Below are 22190 nucleotides of genomic sequence, written 5' to 3'. Positions count from 1 at the left end.
CCCCTACTCACTTACCAAAAAAGAGTAAAAAGTAAATAAAACACAGCACAAGTTTTTTGACAAGTCCTTTAATAAAAAAAATAACAATAATTCCCAGTGTACATCCATCATTAATCATGGCGCCCGTCGCCACCACCGACCCGAAAAAAGAAAAAAAAAAAACTTTGGTCCCCACAAGGGCTCCCGCCATCTGCCAGCTCCATCCTCTGACAGTTCTTGAAAAGTTAAGGAGCAGAGCCACCCAGCGATGTCACTGGATTGCCCCGCCCCTTGTGACTTCATCGACTGGGGCATGCTGGGTCAGCTATTTAAGAACTGTCAGACGGCGGAGTTGGCAGACAGTGAGAGCCTTAGTCGGGACCGGGGTTTTTTCTCTTCTTTTTTTTGGGGTGGGCAGTGGTGTCGGGTGGCTATATTGACGATGGATCCACACCGGGGGGGACATTTTCTTTTTATTTTTGAATTTTTAAAAAAAGGACTCGTGAAAAGCTTGTGTTGTGTTTTTTTTTTACTTTTTACACTTTTTTGGTGAATTTGTAGGGGTACTATATATCCCATACTCATTCACATGGGGGGCGGGAACCAGCCAGGGTTGTGGAGAAGAGGCTCTTGTCCCCATCAACATTAGATGATAGATGATAGAAATGCAACAGTAACTCAAATAACTGCTTGTTACAACCAAGGTATGCAGAATACCATCTCTAAACGCACAAGACGCATAGAGCCATGACCATGACTAACATGCACTGCAAGGTCCAAAAAAAGGGATGTGGAAGCATGGGCGTCCGCAGAACTTTTTTCAGGGGAGGCAACATTTTAAGGTCAGCCATGCTCCACCCCTTTTCAACAATGTCATGAAGGGGAAGGGCTTATTCATACTTATTTTGAGTATTTATTTTTAAAGAGCAAACAGCAGCATTTATTTTTAAAGCATTTGTTGACCTAAAAAAAAAAAAATATCCTGTTCCCTTAAAGCATGTTATACAGCACAGTGCTTTGCTGTGTAATTTGGCCCCTTCTATCACCTAAAATACCTGGCTGATCCTGCCTGGCTATGTCCTCCCCTTTGTAAACTGACCACAGTATGCCATGGCTGCTAAGCCCTGACACCGTGGTCAGTGTACGTGCCTCCTTCATCCGCAGCCCCCTGTCCTCCTCTGTCCTCTCTCCCCTCCCCTTCTGCTGCTGTAATTTTATTTAAAGTTTCATATCTTATCTACAGTCTGTTTAATAATCCTGTGTACCCCCTGTGTCTGTGTTTTATAAAAATAAGCCATTCTTTACAAGTTTTCAGAGCGCCACTCATCACTCACGTGACCCTCCACCTCTCTCCTCCTTTCTCCCTCCCCTCCTCCTCCCCTCTTGACTGACATCAGTGAGGAATCCTTGGCCCCGCCCGCTGCAGGCAGCTGTCAGATGGGGAGAGGAGAGAGCCGACGGCTCATGTGAGCGGTGCTCGGCCCTCTGAAAACTGGTAAAGAAAGGCTTATTTTTTTTAAACACATACACAGACACACAGGATTATTCAGCAGACAGGATGGTATAAAGTGGCTTAACAACCACTTGAAAGGGGAAGTTGAGATTCCGGGGATGCCCATGTGTGGAAGGGAAAAAAAGAAGTTTAGGAGCTCACAGAGAGCATTACAAGTTGGCACAAAAACACAGTAAGAAACAAATTAATGCAAAAAAAAAGATTACAGGGTCATTAAATATTGGATGTGTATGGATTATTTTTGAACATTAACGATATCGATTAGTGTCACTTTACTCTGCCACTGCTCTCTCCTTAAGGAACCCCTAGCAACCTCCGGAGGAATCCTGGTGGAGAAAGGCTGCTCTTAAACATCAGAATAAAAAAAAATTGTTCCAGTTTTTCCATAGGGTGGAGAAGGGTTGAAATGTTCATCCTCACTTTTCTTTTTTGGAGACTAATGTCCCCAGGACAGAAAGTAAGGCACCATTGACACTTGTAGGACTCCAAAGTTGCACAACTTTGGAGTGCTACTTTAATGAAACTTTGGATGGGTATGATTTCCATGTGATTTGTTCCTCTGCAAAGTCGTACCCACTGTTGCATGTAAAAAAATTCAGGTGCGACTTTCATGTCATTCTTTAGGGTTAGTGTCGGTTCACACTGATCCGACACGACTTCGGGCGACTAATGCCGTAGCCCGTGCACCGCGACTTCGGCGCGGCTTGCAACGACTTCACATAATGGAAGTCAATGCAAGTCGCTCCGACGGCGACCAAGTCGCCTGACAAGTCGGAACAGTGTGAACCGGCACTTAATATTAAAGTCTTTGGCCCTCAAGTTGCATGAAAGAAAGACCAAAGTTGTGCAAGAACTACTTTGAAGTCACACATATGAATGGTTATCATTAGAAAACATGGGATACGACTTGTTATGCAATTTTGATGTCCAAAGTCATATGACAAGCTGCACAAGTGTGAATGGGGTGTAAAGGGAAATCCCAAACCTCACTGTTATTTTTGGATCAGGAGTAGAGAGGGATTTCCCATCACTTCTCTGGGACAGGGGGAAATCTCCTCAATGGGGAACCAGACACAAAATGTAAGCTTCCATAAAGTGTGTGTTCTGAGCTGCATCATCCTTGCGGTGTTTGATTAATATAATCAGTAGGGTGCTGAGCACAATGGTTGGCACTGAGAAAGAATCAATTCCTATTTAGACAATTTATAATGAACAAATAATTTAGTGTAAGTCATATAGCCAATATTTCGGGGGTCCCTTGCCTTAAGGTGATACTGTGACAGTAGCCCTGAGATGTTGACATTTTAAAATTATGTGGCTTGATCTACATCTGTCCTTTTATGGCTATGGGTCCCTTATACATGCCTGGTATTCAGCTCTGTTTCTCCCAAGCCCAGTCAGAGCTCTGCTGTACAGAGACTACAAAGGTCTAATATCAGATCAAATTCAGTTTTTTACACTGGTTGCATTTACAAAAAATAAATTTAATGGCATATTAATGAATATAGCAGAGCTGCTCATAGAGCTGCATTATTTGTACCATCTACAGCAGGGTTTCCCAACAAGGGTTCCGTGGAACCCTAGGGTTCCTCCAGAGGTTGCTAGGGGTTCCTTGAGCAATGGGCAATTTCTGCCTCTCAGGTAGGTTCCCAATGACACCATTGTTCCTTTTAGCTATCTGTAAGGAGGTAATTCTTCCCAATGACTGTCACACTGTCATGAGTTGTAGATTTTTAATTTTTAGCAGGGGTTCCCCAAGACCAGAAATTTAATTCAAGGGTTCCCCTATGTTGAAAAGTTTGAGAAAGGCTGATCTACAGTATATCTGCCTGCCAGTGACTAAAATATTACTGTTATATTCAGATGTTGCACCATATGCCTTACAGAGTCTCAGCCTCACGACTTTTCCCAGTTTTCCATCCCTGCTTCTGATTTACTTGAGTAATTCTAAAATATGAACCATGATATGAACTATATGCCATTTGAACATAAAAAAAAAATAAAATAACAATAGCTCTAACATTTTGTCAGGTTTTTTTTTTTTTTCACTTGTAAAAAAAGAAAGTCAATATTTCTTTATTTCCAATATTTTGTAGGGCAATGACACATATACAACAGTTTGCAGAGTACACGTTTTTGCTCCCATGTGTGTTCTCGGTCATTCTGCCAGCGCAAAAGACAGTCCAGAATCAACACTAAAAAGAGAAAAAAAACATTAATGTTCACATTCTAATTGACAAAAAAAAATAAAAATTAGCACTAGGTGCAAATATGACCCCCAAACATCACATGTGAAATAAGAGGAGTAAACCTGAAATGTATAACCTCTCTATAATAATACCAATAATAAAATGAAATAAAAAAACGATTTTATCAAAAGAAATAAACCAATCCAAAATTACTCCTATAGTAACACCACTTATTAAAGTGCAAATGCAAAAAGTCCATCAATAGTGACAATTTCCATGTGCTTGAATTCCCTTAGAAAGTGCTCCACACACTTCATGCAAATAAGACTTGCTGCCTCCAACCAGTGCTCTTCCGTGTGTGCACACCACGACCCCCTATGATACTGTAATTCACCAGATCCCTAGACCCAAAATTTGATAGAAATGAGATAAGAAAATGTATCATCTGTAATACCACACATGTGACCTATGTGTTAGAGTGTGATTGCGGGTACCAGTATGTGAGATGGACCACCCGTAACCTTAGAGTAAGGATTGGGGAACACATAAATAATATAAGAAAGAGCTTTAGACAGCACAGTGTCTCCATAAGAAAAACAGAATAGAAGGACATTGGAGGTGTTCAAACCTAACACAGGAAATCTCCAGGAATGAAACAAGGTGGATTTTTGAATTGGGGACCCTAACCTCCTAGGGCCTCAATATTGAATTGGACATAAACTGTTTTATAACATTTTTTGAGATAGACTAGAAGGGCATTGGAAGGGTTCAAACCTAATACAGGAAATCTCCAGGAATGAAACAAGATGGATTTTTGAATTGGGGACCCTAACCTCCCAGGGCCTCAATATTGAATTGAATGTAAGTTATTTTATAGATAATTAATAATTAAAGTTATTTAAACATACAACTATGCAGCAAGTGATCCCAATGTGAATAGTTCCTTTGGGGTGAATATATGATTTGGAACCACAAGATGGCGTTATAATTAAGATTGATATTATTGGGGGTGCTTTGAGGCTGATCCACCACTAGATGGGGCTGGTGCACATATGGTTTATTAGGAATATTTTATTCTTATTTTTAAATGTTTTTATATGCTTTATTGTAGGGGGGAAAAAGCATTATAGGGGGTCGTGGTGTACCCACACGGAAGAACACTGGTTGAAAGCAGCAAGTCTTATTTGCATAGAAGGTGTGGAGCACTCAAAGTTGGCACTACTGTTGGACTTTTTGCATTTGCATTTAAGGTAGTGGTGTCACTATAGGAGTCATTTTAGATCGGTCTGTTTATTTTTTTTTTTATTATATTGTTTTTCAATGCACTTTATTAGGGGTGTTATTATGGAGAGGTTATCCATTGCAGGTTTACTAATCTTATTTTTAACATGTGATTTTTAGGGGTCATATTGGCACCTAGCGCTCACTTTTTTCTTGTTAATTGGTATATCTTTACTGAGCTATTTGCACAGGAAAGGGGTGGCTATTATAGGGTATATAATCTACAGACAAACCTCCGACGCGGTATACCTCATTTTTAGCACGTAAATGTTCAGATTCTGTATAATTTATATCAATGATATTTTACTCTTGAATTGGGCACTCAAGCTTTTAGAGCTAGCATGGAAGTTAGATTCTTAGTTTTTTTGGAATGCAGAAACACTGACATCCAATTTGAAAGTGTACCTAAGTGTACCTACCAGAACTAAGGCAAGGTTCACATTTGTAAATTGTGGGGACACACGTAAAAATATTGCATGTTCCAACAATGCTCAAAAACTCTCATCCCTTTTGCAACCACGCAGCAGCGACATTTATTCCTAATGGAAGCCCAAAACACTTTGGTGATGTGTGTGCTTCAAAACACATGTCAGCTAAGTATCATGCGTGTTTTGGTGTGGCAGGATTGAAAAATAGTTAATAAGAGAAAGCCCCTGCGCTATCACTGGTAGGTAGAAGCAGGATCAGAAAAGACAATGTAGAGAGTGGGTACAGCTGCAGCTCCTATTTCAGACTTTCATATATAACTAAATAAATCGCAATTAGTACAGTATTGAAGCTGCGCTTATCCGTAATAGATAAATATCATACAGTTGATATAATCATACATGGATAAAACTTTTATGCTGCATAAGAGGTAATAATTACAAAGTGCTGCTAGTGCCACGATAGTGCAGTGATCAGATTACATATAAACAATAATGTATAAAAATCCATAGAATAATTGTGACTATTATGCTGTGAACGGGGTTTGAGTAAGAAGTGCTATAAGTGCAAAAATAAAGTGCAAGAAAGAGTCAAATATTATATAACCGGGATTGCACTCCCAGTCCAGGGATTAACCGTGACATCCACAATAAAGATAAAAAATATTGTTTTATATACATACAACAATATACCCCAAAAGGGCAAAACACTTTTGTCTTTTCCTTCCTTTTTAGCCCGTGATACATTATCTGTTTATCTTGATGTTTGATCATTTCTTTTGCCTAGTTTCAGCTGTTATTATCTTTTTGTAATTCGAATGGATCAAATTTGCCTTTTTACTTTCCATACGATTGCTACTCTAAATATAATGTGATAAAGAAAAAGTAAACACAATAGTGATACCTATAGCGCTTGCTGTGTTCTCCCTAGTGGAAATTAATGAATCACACTAATGCTAAAAATATACAATGCTCAAAATGAATAATCAAGTACACTGATAAATATAAATAGTATATAAATTAATTAATAAATTAATAAACCACTCATAAATAAATGTCCATCCAGTGTATAGTGATAAAGTGATCAATAAAAAATGAATAGTGGTATAAGTCCAAATACAACTTAGATGACTAAAGTGCTGGTGCTTCTTCCTTGACTTCTTTGGTGCTTCCTTCACCGTGAAAAATAAATGAAATGCCCACTCACCAGATACTGTGGGTCCTATATGCCTTATGACATTAGAACCATACGTGCTTGTTAGGAAAACCTTTCCAGGTTCGGATTCACTCTCCCTGGGTGTAGACAGCCACTGCGGTTAGACTTCCACCATAGGATGTGTCTCCTCCAACCACGATCCAATTCCTGGGATGTGCTTTCCCTGTAAATCACCTCCAATCACAAGCCGTGATGGGGGAATAAACGGATAGTGTGGTATTGTTTTTTCAATAGATTTATTTCACACACCCCGCACACTTCAACGGTACAAAGCCAAAAAAATGTTCCAATAGGTGAATACAATCAGGTGTCATGCACATCCAAAGTTCAAAATTGCAGCAAAGGTGAGGCAAACCGTGATAAATCCAAGCAGTGACAAACAAACGGACAGGACCGTCATACACGTGAGCTCAGGCAGTGGAGAGCGGTAGTTCCGGCTTGTGTTCCACTCGAGCTCGTATGACGTCACGACGTGCGTTCCACCTAACGCGTTTCGTCATTGGTTAGACGTCTTCTGCAATTTTGAACTTTGGATGTGCATGACACCTGATTGTATTCACCTATTGGAACATTTTTTTGGCTTTGTACCGTTGAAGTGTGCGGGGTGTGTGAAATAAATCTATTGAAAAAACAATACCACACTATCCGCTTATTCCCCCATCACGGCTTGTGATTGGAGGTGATTTACAGGGGAAGCACATCCCAGGAATTGGATCGTGGTTGGAGGAGACACATCCTATGGTGGAAGTCTAACCGCAGTGGCTGTCTACACCCAGGGAGAGTGAATCCGAACCTGGAAAGGTTTTCCTAACAAGCACGTATGGTTCTAATGTCATAAGGCATATAGGACCCACAGTATCTGGTGAGTGGGCATTTCATTTATTTTTCACGGTGAAGGAAGCACCAAAGAAGTCAAGGAAGAAGCACCAGCACTTTAGTCATCTAAGTTGTATTTGGACTTATACCACTATTCATTTTTTATTGATCACTTTATCACTATACACTGGATGGACATTTATTTATGAGTGGTTTATTAATTTGTTAATTAATTTATATACTATTTATATTTATCAGTGTAATTGATTATTCATTTTGAGCATTGTATATTTTTAGCATTAGTGTGATTCATTCATTTCCACTAGGGAGAACACAGCAAGCGCTATAGGTATCACTATTGTGTTTACTTTTTCTTTATCACTAGCACCCGCACTTTATATAGCAGCTGCTATTAATTTATTAATCACAGATTTATTTATCTACACATATAATTATTCATACCAGGTTTCTGAGACCACCTCCTTAGCGCGCTAATATACATAGTATATTTTTTCTATAATGTGAACCATGTAATTTCATGTTTGTTACTTTCATTATTCTTCAATAAACTTTTTTAAAAATAAATAAATAAATAAATAAATGACATAAATTAAATCACAATGGAGTGACAATAGTGTAAAGTGGCTGTGTGACAGTACTACACAATCAAATGCATCAAAAAGCAGAATTAAAGGCCATCCAATGAAAACTGGCTAATAAACGTCCATTCAGTACTAAATAGCAGCATCAAACTCATCATCATAAGGTGACGGTGGCTCCCACTGTACACTCCCAAGTGAGGGTGGATAAAGAGAGAATTTCCTCTGTTGTAGTATTTTAGTATATTTTATTGGAAAAACAAAAGTAGTAACTTACAGTAAAAGTATCCAATGGCAGGCATTAGGGGATGTGGGTGACAATCGGTCCGTGATGCTGCACTTCCGCATTCAGCCTGTATGTCTACGATTTTCCAATAAAATATATTAAAATACTACAACAGAGGAAGCTCTCTCTTTATCCACCCTCACCTGGGAGTGTACAGGATATTGTGGACCCCCCCCCCCCCCCCCGGAAGACGCAAGTAGTGTAAGGGACCCCGGCTATCAGCCACATTCCTATAGCTGTAAGGACACCTATGTGAGCCCTCCTGCATACCAGTTTCCCCTCCCCCCCTCTGGATGAATACAGGAGTATTGGAATATACATATCTCAATGCTGTAACCTTACAGCAGTAAGGTAAGGGTGTAGCACACCCAGAAGTCTTACATATCAGATTTTTCACCGTTCACTATTTGGTGTTATTAATCACCCACCTGATTCCATCACCTGAGTTCACGCCACCGTCACCTTATGAAGTCTGATGCTGCTATTTACTTCTGATTGGACTTTTATTAGCCAGTTTTTATTGGATGGCCATTAATTCTGCTTTTTGATGCATTTGATTGTGTAGTACTGTCACACAGCCACTTTACACTGAGTCACTATTGTCACTCCATTGTGATTTCATTTATGTCATTCATTTATTTTTTATCTTTATTGTGGATGTCACGGTTAATCCCTGGACTGGGACTGCAATCCCGGTTATATTATTTTTGACTCTTTCTTGCACTTTATTTTTGAACTTATAGCACTTCTTACTCAAACCCCGTTCACAGCATAATAGTCACAATTATTCTATGGATTTTTTACGTTACTGTTTATATGTAATCTGATCACTGCACTATTGTGGCACTACCAGCACTTTGTAATTATTACCTCTTATGCAGCATAAAAGTTACGACTGTTTTATCTACGTATGATTATATCAACTGTATGATATTTATCTATTACAGATAAGCGCAGCTTCAATACTGTACTAATTAGGATTTAAAAATAGTGTCATGCGCTTCTTTTGGGCTCCTTCACAGGAGCTCTGCAATTGTGGCGCACTATTGCAGGCTTCAAGGGGTTAAAGCAGGCGATGAGGAGGCTATACAACACCTTGTCACCACCTGTCAAATGCTCCCTTAAGAGCAATCCAAATTTGGCTCGCTCTTCAGAAAGCATTGACAGTTGGTGAGGAGGGTTTGTAGAGTGAGGTTGCAGAGTGACCCCATTCACTAGAGAGTGACAGAGGGTATAATTCCTGCTGTAGTCAAAAAGGAAAGCATCATGGCCACAGCAGGAGTACACTTTCAACAGCCACTTCTGCAGCTAAAGGCAGTGGGGGATTGGGGGCAGTAAACGTTTGTGGCTTAATCTCAGGGTGTTCCCACCCCCAATCTCTCATGTAAATAAGCCTTTGGGTGTTCTTCATGTGTAAGGCAGTCCATTGAAAAGAATAAGCTGCCCTAAACTCCAAGCTCAAAATCACGCATAAAAGTGCATGCACCATGACACCTACAAAGGCGTTAATGGAGCCTAAAAGGCATTAAGCTTGCACATCTGCACATATAGTTGTCAGGTTGGGTCAGAGAAGTGACAGCCAGTTTCTGTTAGGTCTAAAATAACCCTGTTTCTGGTGAACCAAAGGGGTTACGGTGAGGGTATTGTTGACTTGTTTTAAAGCAGTAGTTTCCAAAGTTGCTTGCCTTTATCCAGCCCTTGGGGTACTATTCTTCCCACTAATATAGGGTACTATTCCTCCAAGTGACATCAACAATGGAGAATAATTTCTGCAACTGACAGCAAGGATGAGGCACTATTCCTTCCCCTCATACCAAAAATGGGTCATTATTCCTCCCTCTGATACCAACAATGAGGCATAGTTCTTGCCACTGATACCACTACTTCTTCTCTGATACCAACAATGGGGCAGTATTTGTTCCCCTTAAACCAACAATGGGACACTACTTCCTGCCCTGATAGCAGCAATGGGGCACCATTTCTCCCACTGATACCAATATATAGTTACATAGTAGGGGGGGGGGGGTTAATAAAGACTGTAGTCCATCCAGTTCAACCTGTGTAGGTGTGTGTGGATGCAATCATCTCAAAGACCAGAAAACTGGCCCTTTGTTTAGAAAGTCCCCTGTTTTGAAGGAGTACCAAGTGGCCCCTCCTTTCCTTTGTTTCATTATGTACTATATTACTGCTTTGAGGAATGCAGGCCAGGAGTCTGGACCCATCATTGTCCTCAAACTTGTTCCAAGTCAATGATTCAGAACTAGGATGAATGTGCTAGAGCTTGCAAGTAAGCAACGGGATCTGCCATAGTTCTACATTGATGGGTACTCTTTAAAATTTCGACTTCCATTGTAAAAAAATAAGCATTTGCTAAAATCTAATTGGTTGCCACAGCTCAGGTTTCCTGTTTTCTATCCTCTTGGGATGCAGTTTCTGCATTGTATATAATCTCTACCATTGCTGTCCATACTTACCCATAATCAGAAAGGTCGTTTTTCTCCGGTCTCAGACACGTCTTCTCACATTCCAGTTTAGTCATGAAATTATTGGCATTTCCAAAGCAGCCGTGATAGTTAAAGATATTGCATCTATTTTCAGTGCTGCTGTAGAAGTAGCGCAAGACATTAATATCGCAGAAACCGACAGCCATAGGTAACTGGCAGGTTTCAGCTGCACCTATAGTAGAATGACAGAGTGTTAATAATTGGCTTTGAAGACCTACATACATTGCAATCAGGGACATATTTTTGTATTCATAATATTCCCAAAGCAAATATTTTTTATTATGGTTATCTTGTATTTTCATGTAAATGATTTATATGCTATGATGGATGTAATAAAATGAATTATTTTATACAAGTGTGATCATCCCTCCTTAAACTCCAACTTTTTTTGTGTATGTTTTTTGTTCAGTATTCAATTATGGATGCTGGCCACTAGTTCACGGTTTTCCATGTGATATAAAGTGTTAATAATTATGATACTTGCATTATTTGGATTGGACAGAAAATGTAACATATTTTTCTGGGCTAAAATAGAGAGTCGATTTGCTGAACAAATATGATGCCCCTTCCCAGTGGTGGCTGGTGTTCCGTAACTCAAGGGGGGGTAAGTGGCAAACCAATGTGCCCCCCCCCCCCGGTCGGTCCGTCAGTCAGTCAGTCTCAGTCAGTTAGTTGGCTGGAGACAGGTTCCCACCCCCCCCCCCCCACCCAAATGGTCTGCCTCCTTACCTCCTCCTTCCTCCTGCCAGGGAGTGCTGGTTGGCTGAGCCGCGATCCTTCTCCTCCTGCCATGTCCTGGCCACTGGCCAGTAAGATCGCTTCTCCTTTTGGCCAATCAGGAAAGGGGTCTCACAACCCTCTTCCTGATTGCCTGGGAGGATAGTCAGTGTGACAATAGCAAAAAATAGTGTAGGATGCCACAGTGCTCTGCACCACCAGCCCACCCTTTTTTGAAGCCTATTAGAGCCTCTGGCTCTAATCACGTGCTTCAAAAAAAAAAATCCCCATTGGAATCCATGCGTCCGGCGTCCCGCATGTAGATTAGGGGGCCGGCCCCTGCGCCCCCAATGGAAGAGCCGCCCCTGCCCCTTCCCATAAGAGAAATGCAGTGATTTGACCCTTTGGACCCCTTTGAGCCTTTTTGTCTTCATTTTAACTTCTTTGGATACCTTTTTCTTCTTTGGATCCCTCTGGAACCCTTTGCCAGTGACTTATGGTGCCCACTCCTGGCCTTCCATGAAGTACCTTAACTGTGCTAGTGAGGAGATACTGGTTGGAGAAGTGTGGGGTCCTCTAGTAAAATTATAAGGTGTCTAAAAAAAAAGTTTTACTGGTTCACTATCTGCTGGCCGGATTGTTAATATTTGGAATTCTGTTTGAAGCGGATTGCAGAGAGCCATGATAGATAGAAGGGGGGAGGTGAAATGAGTGGAGTGTCACTCACAGAATACACTATTTGGACTACTTTGAAGCTACGGGCATCCTTTAGTCCAGGGGTGTCAAATTAAATTTCACAAAAAGCATTATGGTTGCTCTCAAAGGGCCGGGTGTATCTGTAACACTAGATGTCCAGAGCACCCCATCCTCCCTTACATTGGATGTCAAGATCTCTCCCACCTTTTGAAGTCAAGAGTCCCCATCCTTCCTTACATTACAGTGCACCCTCTTTATCTTGTGCTGCTGCAGGGGAAGAGATGGGGGCGGAGCTTGGAAGCAGAAAGTGCAGGGTCTGGAGGAGGACCCAGGCTGTAGTCAGCTGCTGATGTCTACTATATAATGAGACCAGGGGAGGCGGAGACAAGGGGGTGCTGTGGCTGCACAGATAGGTGCAGGATCTGTAGGAGGAATTCTGTCCTCTTCTCTGCTCCCGACTGCTGAGACAAGGAGGGTGTAGAGATTAGGAGGGTGATGCACCTGCAGGAGAGATGCAAGGCCAACATTAAATGGCCTGGCGAGCCGCATTCAGCACGTAGGCCTTTTGTTTGACACGTGCTCAAGTCTTTTATTTCTTTTTAGAGATTTGTGTGAATGCAATAACTGTAATGTCGATTGTCTTATCAGTATGTTTTAACCACTTGACCTCTGGAAGGTTTTACCACCTTCATGAAAAGGCTTTTTTTTACTATTCAGCACTGCGCTACTTTAACTACTTTGGCTCTCACACCTGTTTACCTCCGCTGGACCAGACTATATTTTCGCATTTCTGCTATGTGTTTATTCATGAGTCTATAGCTTTGTAATTACTCATGATAAAGAATTGATACATATATTGTTTGTTTTGGGTGGACAAATGGGGCTTTCTTGTGACCCTAAAGTCCTCTGAGACTTTTTTACATTTATTTGCATTTTAACCACTTTACCGCTGAGTACCGTAGTACTACTGCGCCAAAGTGGCTCTTGTAGGTCTGACGACGTAGGCCTATGTCGCCAGACTCCTCCCCCTGTAGGCGGCGCTCGCGCGCAGCCGGAGGCGCGCTCCCGCTGTTTTCATTCACTGCGGGAGTCGGGCCAGGGGAGGAGCAGCGGCGATCGCCGCTGCTCTGCCCCGATCGTCGGGGAATCCAGTTTGGAGATCCGCCCACCTGTGTAAACAGAGCGGGCGGATCTCCTCAGTGACAGGGAGTGACAGATCGGAGTGTTCAGCATAGCTGGACATCCGATCTGTCCATGACTCACTCAGTCACCTCCCCCCCCACACGTCAGTAAGCACCAGGCATACATTAACCCCCTCCCCCTCCAATAAAATTAACCCCTTCCCTGCCAGTGTCATTTTTACAGTAACAGTGCATATTTATAGCACTGATTACTGCAGTAATGTCACTGGTACCCCCAAAAGTGTCAAAAATGTCAGTCAAGGGTCCGATCTGTCCGCCGCAATGTCGCAGGCCCGCAAAAAAAATCGCAGATCGCCGCCATTACTCGTTAAAAAAAAACCCACCAAAAATGACATAAATCTTTCCCTTTGTTAGTAAACGCAATAACTTTTGCGCAAACCAATCAAAATACGCTTATTGCAATTTTTTTTTACCAAACATGGGTAGCAGAAAACTAATTGGCCAAAAATTTAAAAAAAAATTGGTTTTTACATCTTTTTTGGGGGGAATTTCATATAAAAAAATGTTAAAAATATTGTTATTTTTTCAAAATAAATGCTCTTTTTTTGTTTATAGCGCAAAAAGTAAAAATCGCACAGGTGATCAAATACCACCAAAAGAAAGCTCTGTTTGTGGGGAAAAAAGGACATAAATTTTGTTTGGGTACGGCGTCGCATGACCGTGCAATTGTCAGTTAAAATCGCACAGCGCCGAATCGCAAAAAGTGGCCCAGACATAAGACAGCAAAATGCTCTAGTGGTAAAGTGGTTAAGGGAAAAAAAATAATAAAAATCTGAAAAAAAAATTTATTTTTTCAAGATTGATCATTAATATTTTGAACATAAGTACCATTACTGTGAGGAAAACATACATTTTTTTCTGCTGCTTGTTCTATTTACTGCAAAATTCAAAACCATTTTTGGTACAAAGCATGTTAAAATTATTTACAAAAGAAATACATTTGTTTTGCACATATTTCATTTTTCATGCATCAGTACTTTAAAGTTCTGAATGATTTAAAAAAAAGGTTTATACCCTAAATCACTTATTTTTAACAGTAAATTATTAAAGATAACAATGTATATGCAAAAAAGGTGTATACATTGGGTTTTAGAGTACACAACTCAACCTACATGACACACTAGCAGCGCTAAAAAGTCCACAAAAGTCAATGAACTAAAATAAATATATATGTAAGGGAGAAATGTTCATGCATAAAGTCCCAAATGCATCCAAAGGGACATCAGTCTCAAGAATGTGAATCCTTGCGGAAAACAGGAAACCTCCACCTCACCGCTGTGTGCACCCCTAAGGTTGGACACTCACCAGATAAAAACTGAATATGCGCCAAACAAAATGGTAAGTGAGACCTCCCGATCACATCCAGACATTGGATACTGGTCAGCACTTCAGTCGGATACCCGTTCAGTGTCAAACCGAAGGCACAACGGAACCGTAATGCATGTGAAGTAATGAAGTAACATAGCGTAATCCTGCATAATGAACTTTATTTTCCCAAGCATAAAAACCCCTCAAACATTGCACTTAAAAACATATGCATGTATAAAAGCGTGGAATAAGAAAACCTGCGTCCTACAGCCGTTCCCCGTCCTAATAGCCCGCTGCTCGGTACCTAGCTGCGAACCTCCGGGTCTGGCATGTGATGTATTCATATCCAGACGTGTTATTTTTGTAAGGATTTGGAAGGATATTGTAACGCTGGAGAGAAGCCATTGGGGTTACTCAACTTGCCAGCATACACTCCTGACTCATCCTTTATTATATTTGAAGTGTTTGAGGTTTACTCACCAGTCCCTGCGGTTTTTAATGGTAACTTGGATCCAGTCTTCACCCTACAAGGTAAAATAATTAATTAGGAAATTGAGAATTGGAGCAACGAAAAATACATAAGAAGACAACAGGTGAAAAAATGACACGTGGTGCCGTATCCATATATCCGTAATCTAATCAAGGTAATTGGAAACAGAAGAGCTACTGAAACCAGCATATAACATTAACCATAAGTATATAGATGCACAATAATATAAAAATGATACAAGCTTTATATAAGAAGAGATCAATACCAATACCTCCATCCAATGTACAAACAGCTATTATCAGCAAGAGGCCCGATAGGAATCGTGGTGAAATTGTGCACATATACCTCGGTATAAACAGTGCCGTGACAAGATCTTATAGAGCCCAGGACGAATATGCCAAACTGCCCCCCCAGTATGAGCATTATGTGTCAGCCAAAATCCCCCCCCCCCCACAAAAACACTAAGCACTAACCTGTATGCTTACCCCTAAGCATACATTTCCCCTCCTCCCAGTACAGATCTTCTCCACTGCTGAAATCCCTCATCTCAGCACAAAGCTTTGCCCCCCCCCCCCCACACACACACCAAAAAAAAAAGATTTACCCCTCCTAGCACAAATCTTCTACCCCTAATATTTTCCCCACTAGTACACATCCTTTCCCCTCACTTCAAATCCCCCCTCCCAGCACATATTTCCCCCAAATCTCCCACATAGCATACATTTTTCTCCCCACCCCCACCCCCCATACCCCTTCCAACACAAATCCCCCCTAAATCACCACTCTTAGGACACCACCCCCCAATTTTGCCTCCTGGAACAATACTTACTCCCTACAGGCCCCCAAATGCCCCCTTCTAACACAAACCCCATCCCCACCAATCTCCTTGTGCCCCCCCCCCCACCTCACATGATACCACAGTGCCCAGGGCAGCCACCTCTTTTGCCCACCCCTTGTCCCAGCACTGCCTGTATCATGTCTGAAGTCTCTGACCATCTCCTGTATCATGTCCGCAGTCTCTGACAATCTCCTGTATCATGTCCGCAGTCTCTGACCATCTCCTGTATCATGTCCGCAGACTCTGGCCATCTCCTGTATCATGTCTGCAGTCTCTGACAATCTCCTGTATCATGTCCGCAGTCTCTGACCATCTCCTGTATCATGTCCGCAGTCTCTGACAATCTCCTGTATCATGTCCGCAGTCTCTGACCATCTCCTGTATCATGTCTGCAGTCTCTGACAATCTCCTGTATCATGTCTGCAGTCTCTGACAATCTCCTGTATCATGTCCGCAGTCTCTATCATCTCCTGTATTATGTCTGCAGTCTGACCATCTCCTGTATCATGTCCACATTCTCTGACCATCTCCTGTATCATGTCTGCAGTCTCTGACCATCTCCTGTATCATGTCTGCAGTCTCTGACCATCTACTGTATCATGTCCAAATTCTCTGACCATCTCCTGTATTATGCCTCCAGTCCCTGACCATCTCCTGTATTATGTCCGCAGTCTCTGATCATATCATATATCATGTCTGCAGTCTCCGACCACCTCCTGTATCGTGTCTGCAGTCTCTGGCCATCTCCTGTATCATGTCCACATTCTCTGACCATCTCCTGTATCATGTCCACATTCTCTGACCATCTCTCTGTATCATGTCTGCAGTCTCTGACCATCTCCGGTATCATGTCCGCAATCTCTGATCATCTCATATATCATGTCTGCAGTCTCTGACCATTTCCTGTATATATGTCTGCAGTCTCTGACCATCTACTGTATCATGTCCAAATTCTCTGACCATCTCCTGTATTATGCCTCCAGTCTCTGACCATCTCCTGTATTATGTCCGCAATCTCTGATCATCTCATATATCATGTCTGCAGTCTCTGACCATCTCCTGTATCATGTCCACATTCTCTGACCATCTCTTGTATCATGTCTGCAGTCTCTGACCATCTCCTGTATCATGTCCACATTCTCTGACCATCTCTTGTATCATGTCTGCAGTCTCTGACCATCTCCTGTATCATGCCCGCAGTCTCTGACAATCTCCGGTATCATGTCCGCAGTCTCTGATCATCTCCTGTATTATGTCCGCAGTCTCTATCATTTCCTGTATTATTCTGCAGTCTGACCATCTCCTGTATAATGTCCACATTCTCTGACCATCTCCTCTATCATGTCTGCAGTCTCTTTCCATCTCCTGTATCATGTCCGCAATCTCTGATCTTCTCATCTATCATGTCTGCAGTCTCTGATCATCTCATATATCATGTCTGCAGTCTCTGACCATCTCCTGTATTATGTCTGCAGTCTCTGACCATCTACTGTATCATGTCTGCAGTCTCTGACCATCTACTGTATCATGTCCACATTCTCTGACCATCTCCTGTATGATGTCCGCAGTCTCTATCATCTCCTTTATTATGTCTGCAGTCTGACCATCTCCTGTATTATGTCCGCAGTCTCTGACCATTTCCTGCATCATGTCCGCAGTCTCTGACCATCTCCTGTATCATGTCTGCAGTCTCTGACCATCTCATGTATCATGTCCACAGTCTCTGACCATCTCCTGTATCATGTCTGCAGTCTCTGACCATCTCATGTATCATGTCCACAGTCTCAGACCATCTCTTTTATCATGTCTACAGTCTCTGACCATCTCCTGTATTATACAATCTCTGACCATATCTTGTATCATGCCCATAGTCTTTTACTATATCCTGTTGTGTGTCTGCTATCTGACACTGAATATTCGCAGAATTTTATGTGTATCTGCTGTAGAGTATATTAAAAAAGAATAGCGCGCAAATGCAAAAGAAATAACTACCAAATCTGAAGACAATCCATAAATAAAAATGGGGGTTTGGTCCCACCATATGGCCATATCGTGCTCAAGCCCACTACTGCGTCAAAGTACCCCATTATCAAAAAAAAACAAAAACCCACTGATAATGGGGTACTTTGACGCAGTAGTGGGCTTGAGCACGATATGGCCATATGGTGGGACCAAACCCCCATTTTTATTTATGGACTCTCTTCGGATTTGGTAGTTATTTCTTTTGCATTTGCGCGCTATTCTTTTTTAATATACATGTCTTTTGGTTCATAGCTGCAGCAGCTTTAGAAATACATGGGTATGCTCCCCCAAATTTTTTGCCTGTTTATGCTGTAGAGTATCACTTAAATGACAGCTCTGGGTCTGCTGACATCTCATCCAAGAAAGTAATGTCCCTAACAGGGACACTTTCAAGTTGGGAGTTATGAAGTACAACATTAGCCTATTCAACACCATTTCCAAAGCAGAGAACCCAAGATATTCCTTGAAAGGGCTCTTGCAAATGGTTTTTACATAGGATTTTGCTGGCAGAAAAAAGTTATCCATACATTCTATTGTTTTTGTTAATGTTTACATGCATACTTACAGCAACAATGGACCCTACTGGCTGCATCTCAAGGACAACATGTCAATATCAACAATGTGTAGGTAGTGGCGTGTGGCTTGGTGATAATTATACACTATATTGTCAAAAGTATTGTAATGTCTGCCTTTACATGAACATGAACTTTAATCAGAGATGTATAGTAACTAAGTAGAACTACTTCACTACTGTACTTAAGTACCGAAATGCGGTATCTGTACTTTCCTAGAGTAGAATTTTTTTCTCCTACTTCCACTTTTACTTCACTACATTTTTTCAATGATTTCAATACTTCTACTCCAATATTTTTTTTTGTGCTGCATAGTTACTCGTTACAATTATAAAAATTACCACTGCCAGAACAGTAGATGGCAGGTTTCATGAAGCTCAAAACATGTGTATTATCAGCGCATACGAAAATAAATGCTACTGTATGTATAAATAAAAGCTGCATTTGAAATAATAAAAAACAATATGATGTTCAAACTTTTGATTTCTTTCTTTAATAACTACATAACACAGTACTTGTACTTTTACTTTCAGTACTTGAGTAGCAAAATGTTTAAAAAAACTACTTGCAATACTTAAGTACAAAAAATGTTGAATACTTTAGTACTTCTACACAAGTCACTTTTTGATTGAACACTTCCAATTCTACTCAAGTCACTTTTTGATCGAGCACTTGTACTTTTACTCAAGTATGGGTTTCGAGTACTTTATACAACTCTGACTTTAATGGCATCTCAGTCTTAGCCCATAGGGTTTAATATTGAGTCGGCCCATCCTTTGCAGCTATAACAGCTTCAACTCTTCTGGGAAGGCTGTCCACAAGGTTTAGGAGTTTGTCATGTGAATGTTTGATCATTCTTCCAGAAGCGCATTTGTGAGGTCCAGCACTGATGTTGGACGAGAAGGCCTGGGTGGCCGCCTCCACTCTAATTCATCCCAAAGGTGTTCTATCAGGTTGAGGTCAGGACTCTGTTTAGGCCAGTCAAGTTCCTTCACCCCATATCTTTATGGACCTTGCTTTGTGCACTGGTGCGCAGTCATGTTGGAACAGGAAGGGGCCATCCCCAAACTGTTCCCACAAAGTTGGGAGAATGAAATTGTCCAAAATGTCTTGGTATGCTGATGCCTTAAGAGTTCCCTTCAATGGAACTAAGGGGCCAAGCCTAACCCCTGAAAAACAACCCCACACCATAACCCCCCCCCCCCTCCACCAAATGATTTGGACCAGCGCCCAAAGCAAGGTCCATAAAGACATGGATGAGCAAGTTTGGGGTGGAGGAACTTGACTGACCTGCACAGAGTCCTGACCTAAACACCTTAGGGATGAATTAGAGCGGAGACTGCGAGCCAGGCCTTCTCGTCCAAAATCAGTGCCTGACCTCACAAATGTGCTTCCGGAAGAATGGTCAAACATTCCCATAGACACACTCCTAAACCTTGTGGACAGCCTTCCCAGAAGAGATGAAGCTGTTATAGCTACAAAGGGTGGGCCAACTCAATATTGAACCTTACAGACTAAGACAATTAAAGTTGATGTGCATGTAAAGGCAGGTGTCCCAATACTTTTGACAATTGGTGAATGTCATCTCAGAGCAGTGGCAGTGGCCAATATGGTCAACGTATGCTGTATACTGGATGCATGTACATGCATATATTCACAGCCAATAGCATGACCATAACCATAAATGTTTGTATTTTTTATTACATAGCTAAATGCTATCAGGGTGAATGAGCCTATAACATACAATACTGCTGCGTTCAGATCCAAATAAATTATTGATCTGAATGTGGAATACATGTGTCTGAGCCCTAAGGGGGGCCTTACAACCTTTGATACGTCATTGGCCCAGAAAAGGACATTGGCTGATACCTAATACCTGTAAGTGACTCACAAAGTGGCCTCCTATGGGAACCGGTTGGACAAGCCAGTGACACATTAACAAGAAAATAGTCTTACTTAGGTTGGATGCCCTTTGCCTTCAGGCAGGCCCTTTCACAGCTATATTTACTATTGAAGTTATTGGCATTTCCACTGCAGCCCCCGTAGAGGAAGAGCGCACATCTGTTCTCTGCGCTGTTGTAGTAGTATCGTAAAACATCTCGTTGACATGAACCAACGTCCTTGGGTAGTTCACAAATGTCACTTACATCTGAAATGGAATATATTATTCGTTATACACAAATACATTCAGACATGAGTATATCCCTTAAAAGAGAAATAAACTGTATCTGAGCACCACAAACTGAAAATTCTATTTAATTCATTTTTAATATTCAAAGCAAACTCGCCCATCCATCCATGTCTCTATGACTTACTTTGCTGAGAAATTACTATAACCTTTCCCCCTCAGCATTTCTAACCTTGGCCATCTTTAGTAAGGGCAGATGATTCATGCAGCATTTATTTCCTGGAATCCATCTGTCCTTAGCTCAGGCATGCAGACAGCAGGGTGTACTTTGCTGAGGATTGCTTAAGCATTTTCTTCACTCTTCCACTGGCTCAGTGGAGGAACAGTCTATGGTGTCTTTTTAGAGTTTTTATTTGAACAATGAGCTTGGATGGGGTGAAGGGAGCATGGGATACAAATGTACTGAACAGTTTAGGGACTCTAAAAAAAAAGTCCCACAGACACACACAGCCAGGCACACAGAATTTTCTTCACTCTTCCACTAGCTCGAAGGAACAGTCTAGGGGTATCTTTTTAGAGCTTGGATGGGGTGAAGGGAGCACGGGATACTCCAGATCGAATGTACTGAAAACTTTGAAAAAAAAAAATGTCCCACAGAACCTCTAATGCTGGGAGGAGATTAGGACTTTTCCCAATAGAAAAAAAATGCATACATTCAATTCCAGACACTCCACTCCACACACTGGGGTCATTTATTAACATAGGCTCAGGATAATCGGATGCCTCCTCCTGATATCCACCAGTCAGTCTCCAGTGAGGGAGACACAAACTCACACAACTGTAGGATAGCTGGATATCCTTCCCTCAACTTCCTCCTGGTGCTTTCCAGTGAGCTTCTCCAGACTCAAACAAACTCCAGGACTAAACATTTGTGAGCCCCTGCACAGGGGTCTCCTCCAGCAGGACTAGACCCAGGAACTCTGTACCTCCTGCCTCAGTGTCAAGGTCTTATCTTACCTTGCCTGCCTGTTGGTAGCCATCTTGGACATATGCAGACTGCTGTCTCTTATAAACTCTGTTTGCATCATCACTTGTCTGCTGCCTGGGCATCACTCAGTGATGAGGTTGCACACCTGACTATATATATATCACCTGATGGCTTTCAGACCTTGCCCTTGCGTTTGTGCTCCAAGGTACATCACTGCTAGCAGTCCTCTGGTCTCTGCGGTTTCTCCGTGCATGACTTGGCTTGGCTGACGACCTTCATCAAATGACGACTACCTGCTTCTGGACTCTATCTCAGCTTGGATGACTACCTGTTCCTGGACTCGATCCCGGCTTGGATGACTACCCGCTTCTGAACTTGACCCCGGTTGTTCTTGATTTTGTTCTTCTCTCTTGCTGTGCGA

At 41.7% G+C, this 22190-nt stretch overlaps 1 protein-coding gene across 3 annotated transcripts in view; it reads right to left on the bottom strand.

Moving 5' to 3' along the window:
* Window positions 1–3552: 3552 nt before the first annotated feature.
* Window positions 3553–22190, bottom strand: part of LOC309556145 (kunitz-type serine protease inhibitor bitisilin-3-like) — a 31335-nt gene continuing 12697 nt past the window's right edge. For all 3 annotated transcript variants that reach the window (XM_082258504.1, XM_082258503.1, XM_082258502.1), the window contains 4 exons: window positions 20610–20802; window positions 15212–15255; window positions 10779–10980; window positions 3553–3687 (listed from right to left, as the gene is read on the bottom strand). In XM_082258504.1, coding sequence (XP_082114630.1) covers window positions 3651–3687; window positions 10779–10980; window positions 15212–15255; window positions 20610–20802 — 476 coding nt within the window. In that variant the 3' untranslated portion in view covers window positions 3553–3650. The remainder of the gene's footprint in view (window positions 3688–10778; window positions 10981–15211; window positions 15256–20609; window positions 20803–22190) is intronic.

The sequence above is a fragment of the Pelophylax lessonae genome, assembly GCF_965119305.1.
Source record: "Pelophylax lessonae genome assembly, chromosome: 5".
NCBI lineage: Eukaryota > Metazoa > Chordata > Amphibia > Anura > Ranidae > Pelophylax > Pelophylax lessonae.
The sequence above is the reverse complement of the archived record's forward strand: the minus strand, read 5'-3'. Positions and strand labels throughout refer to the sequence as shown.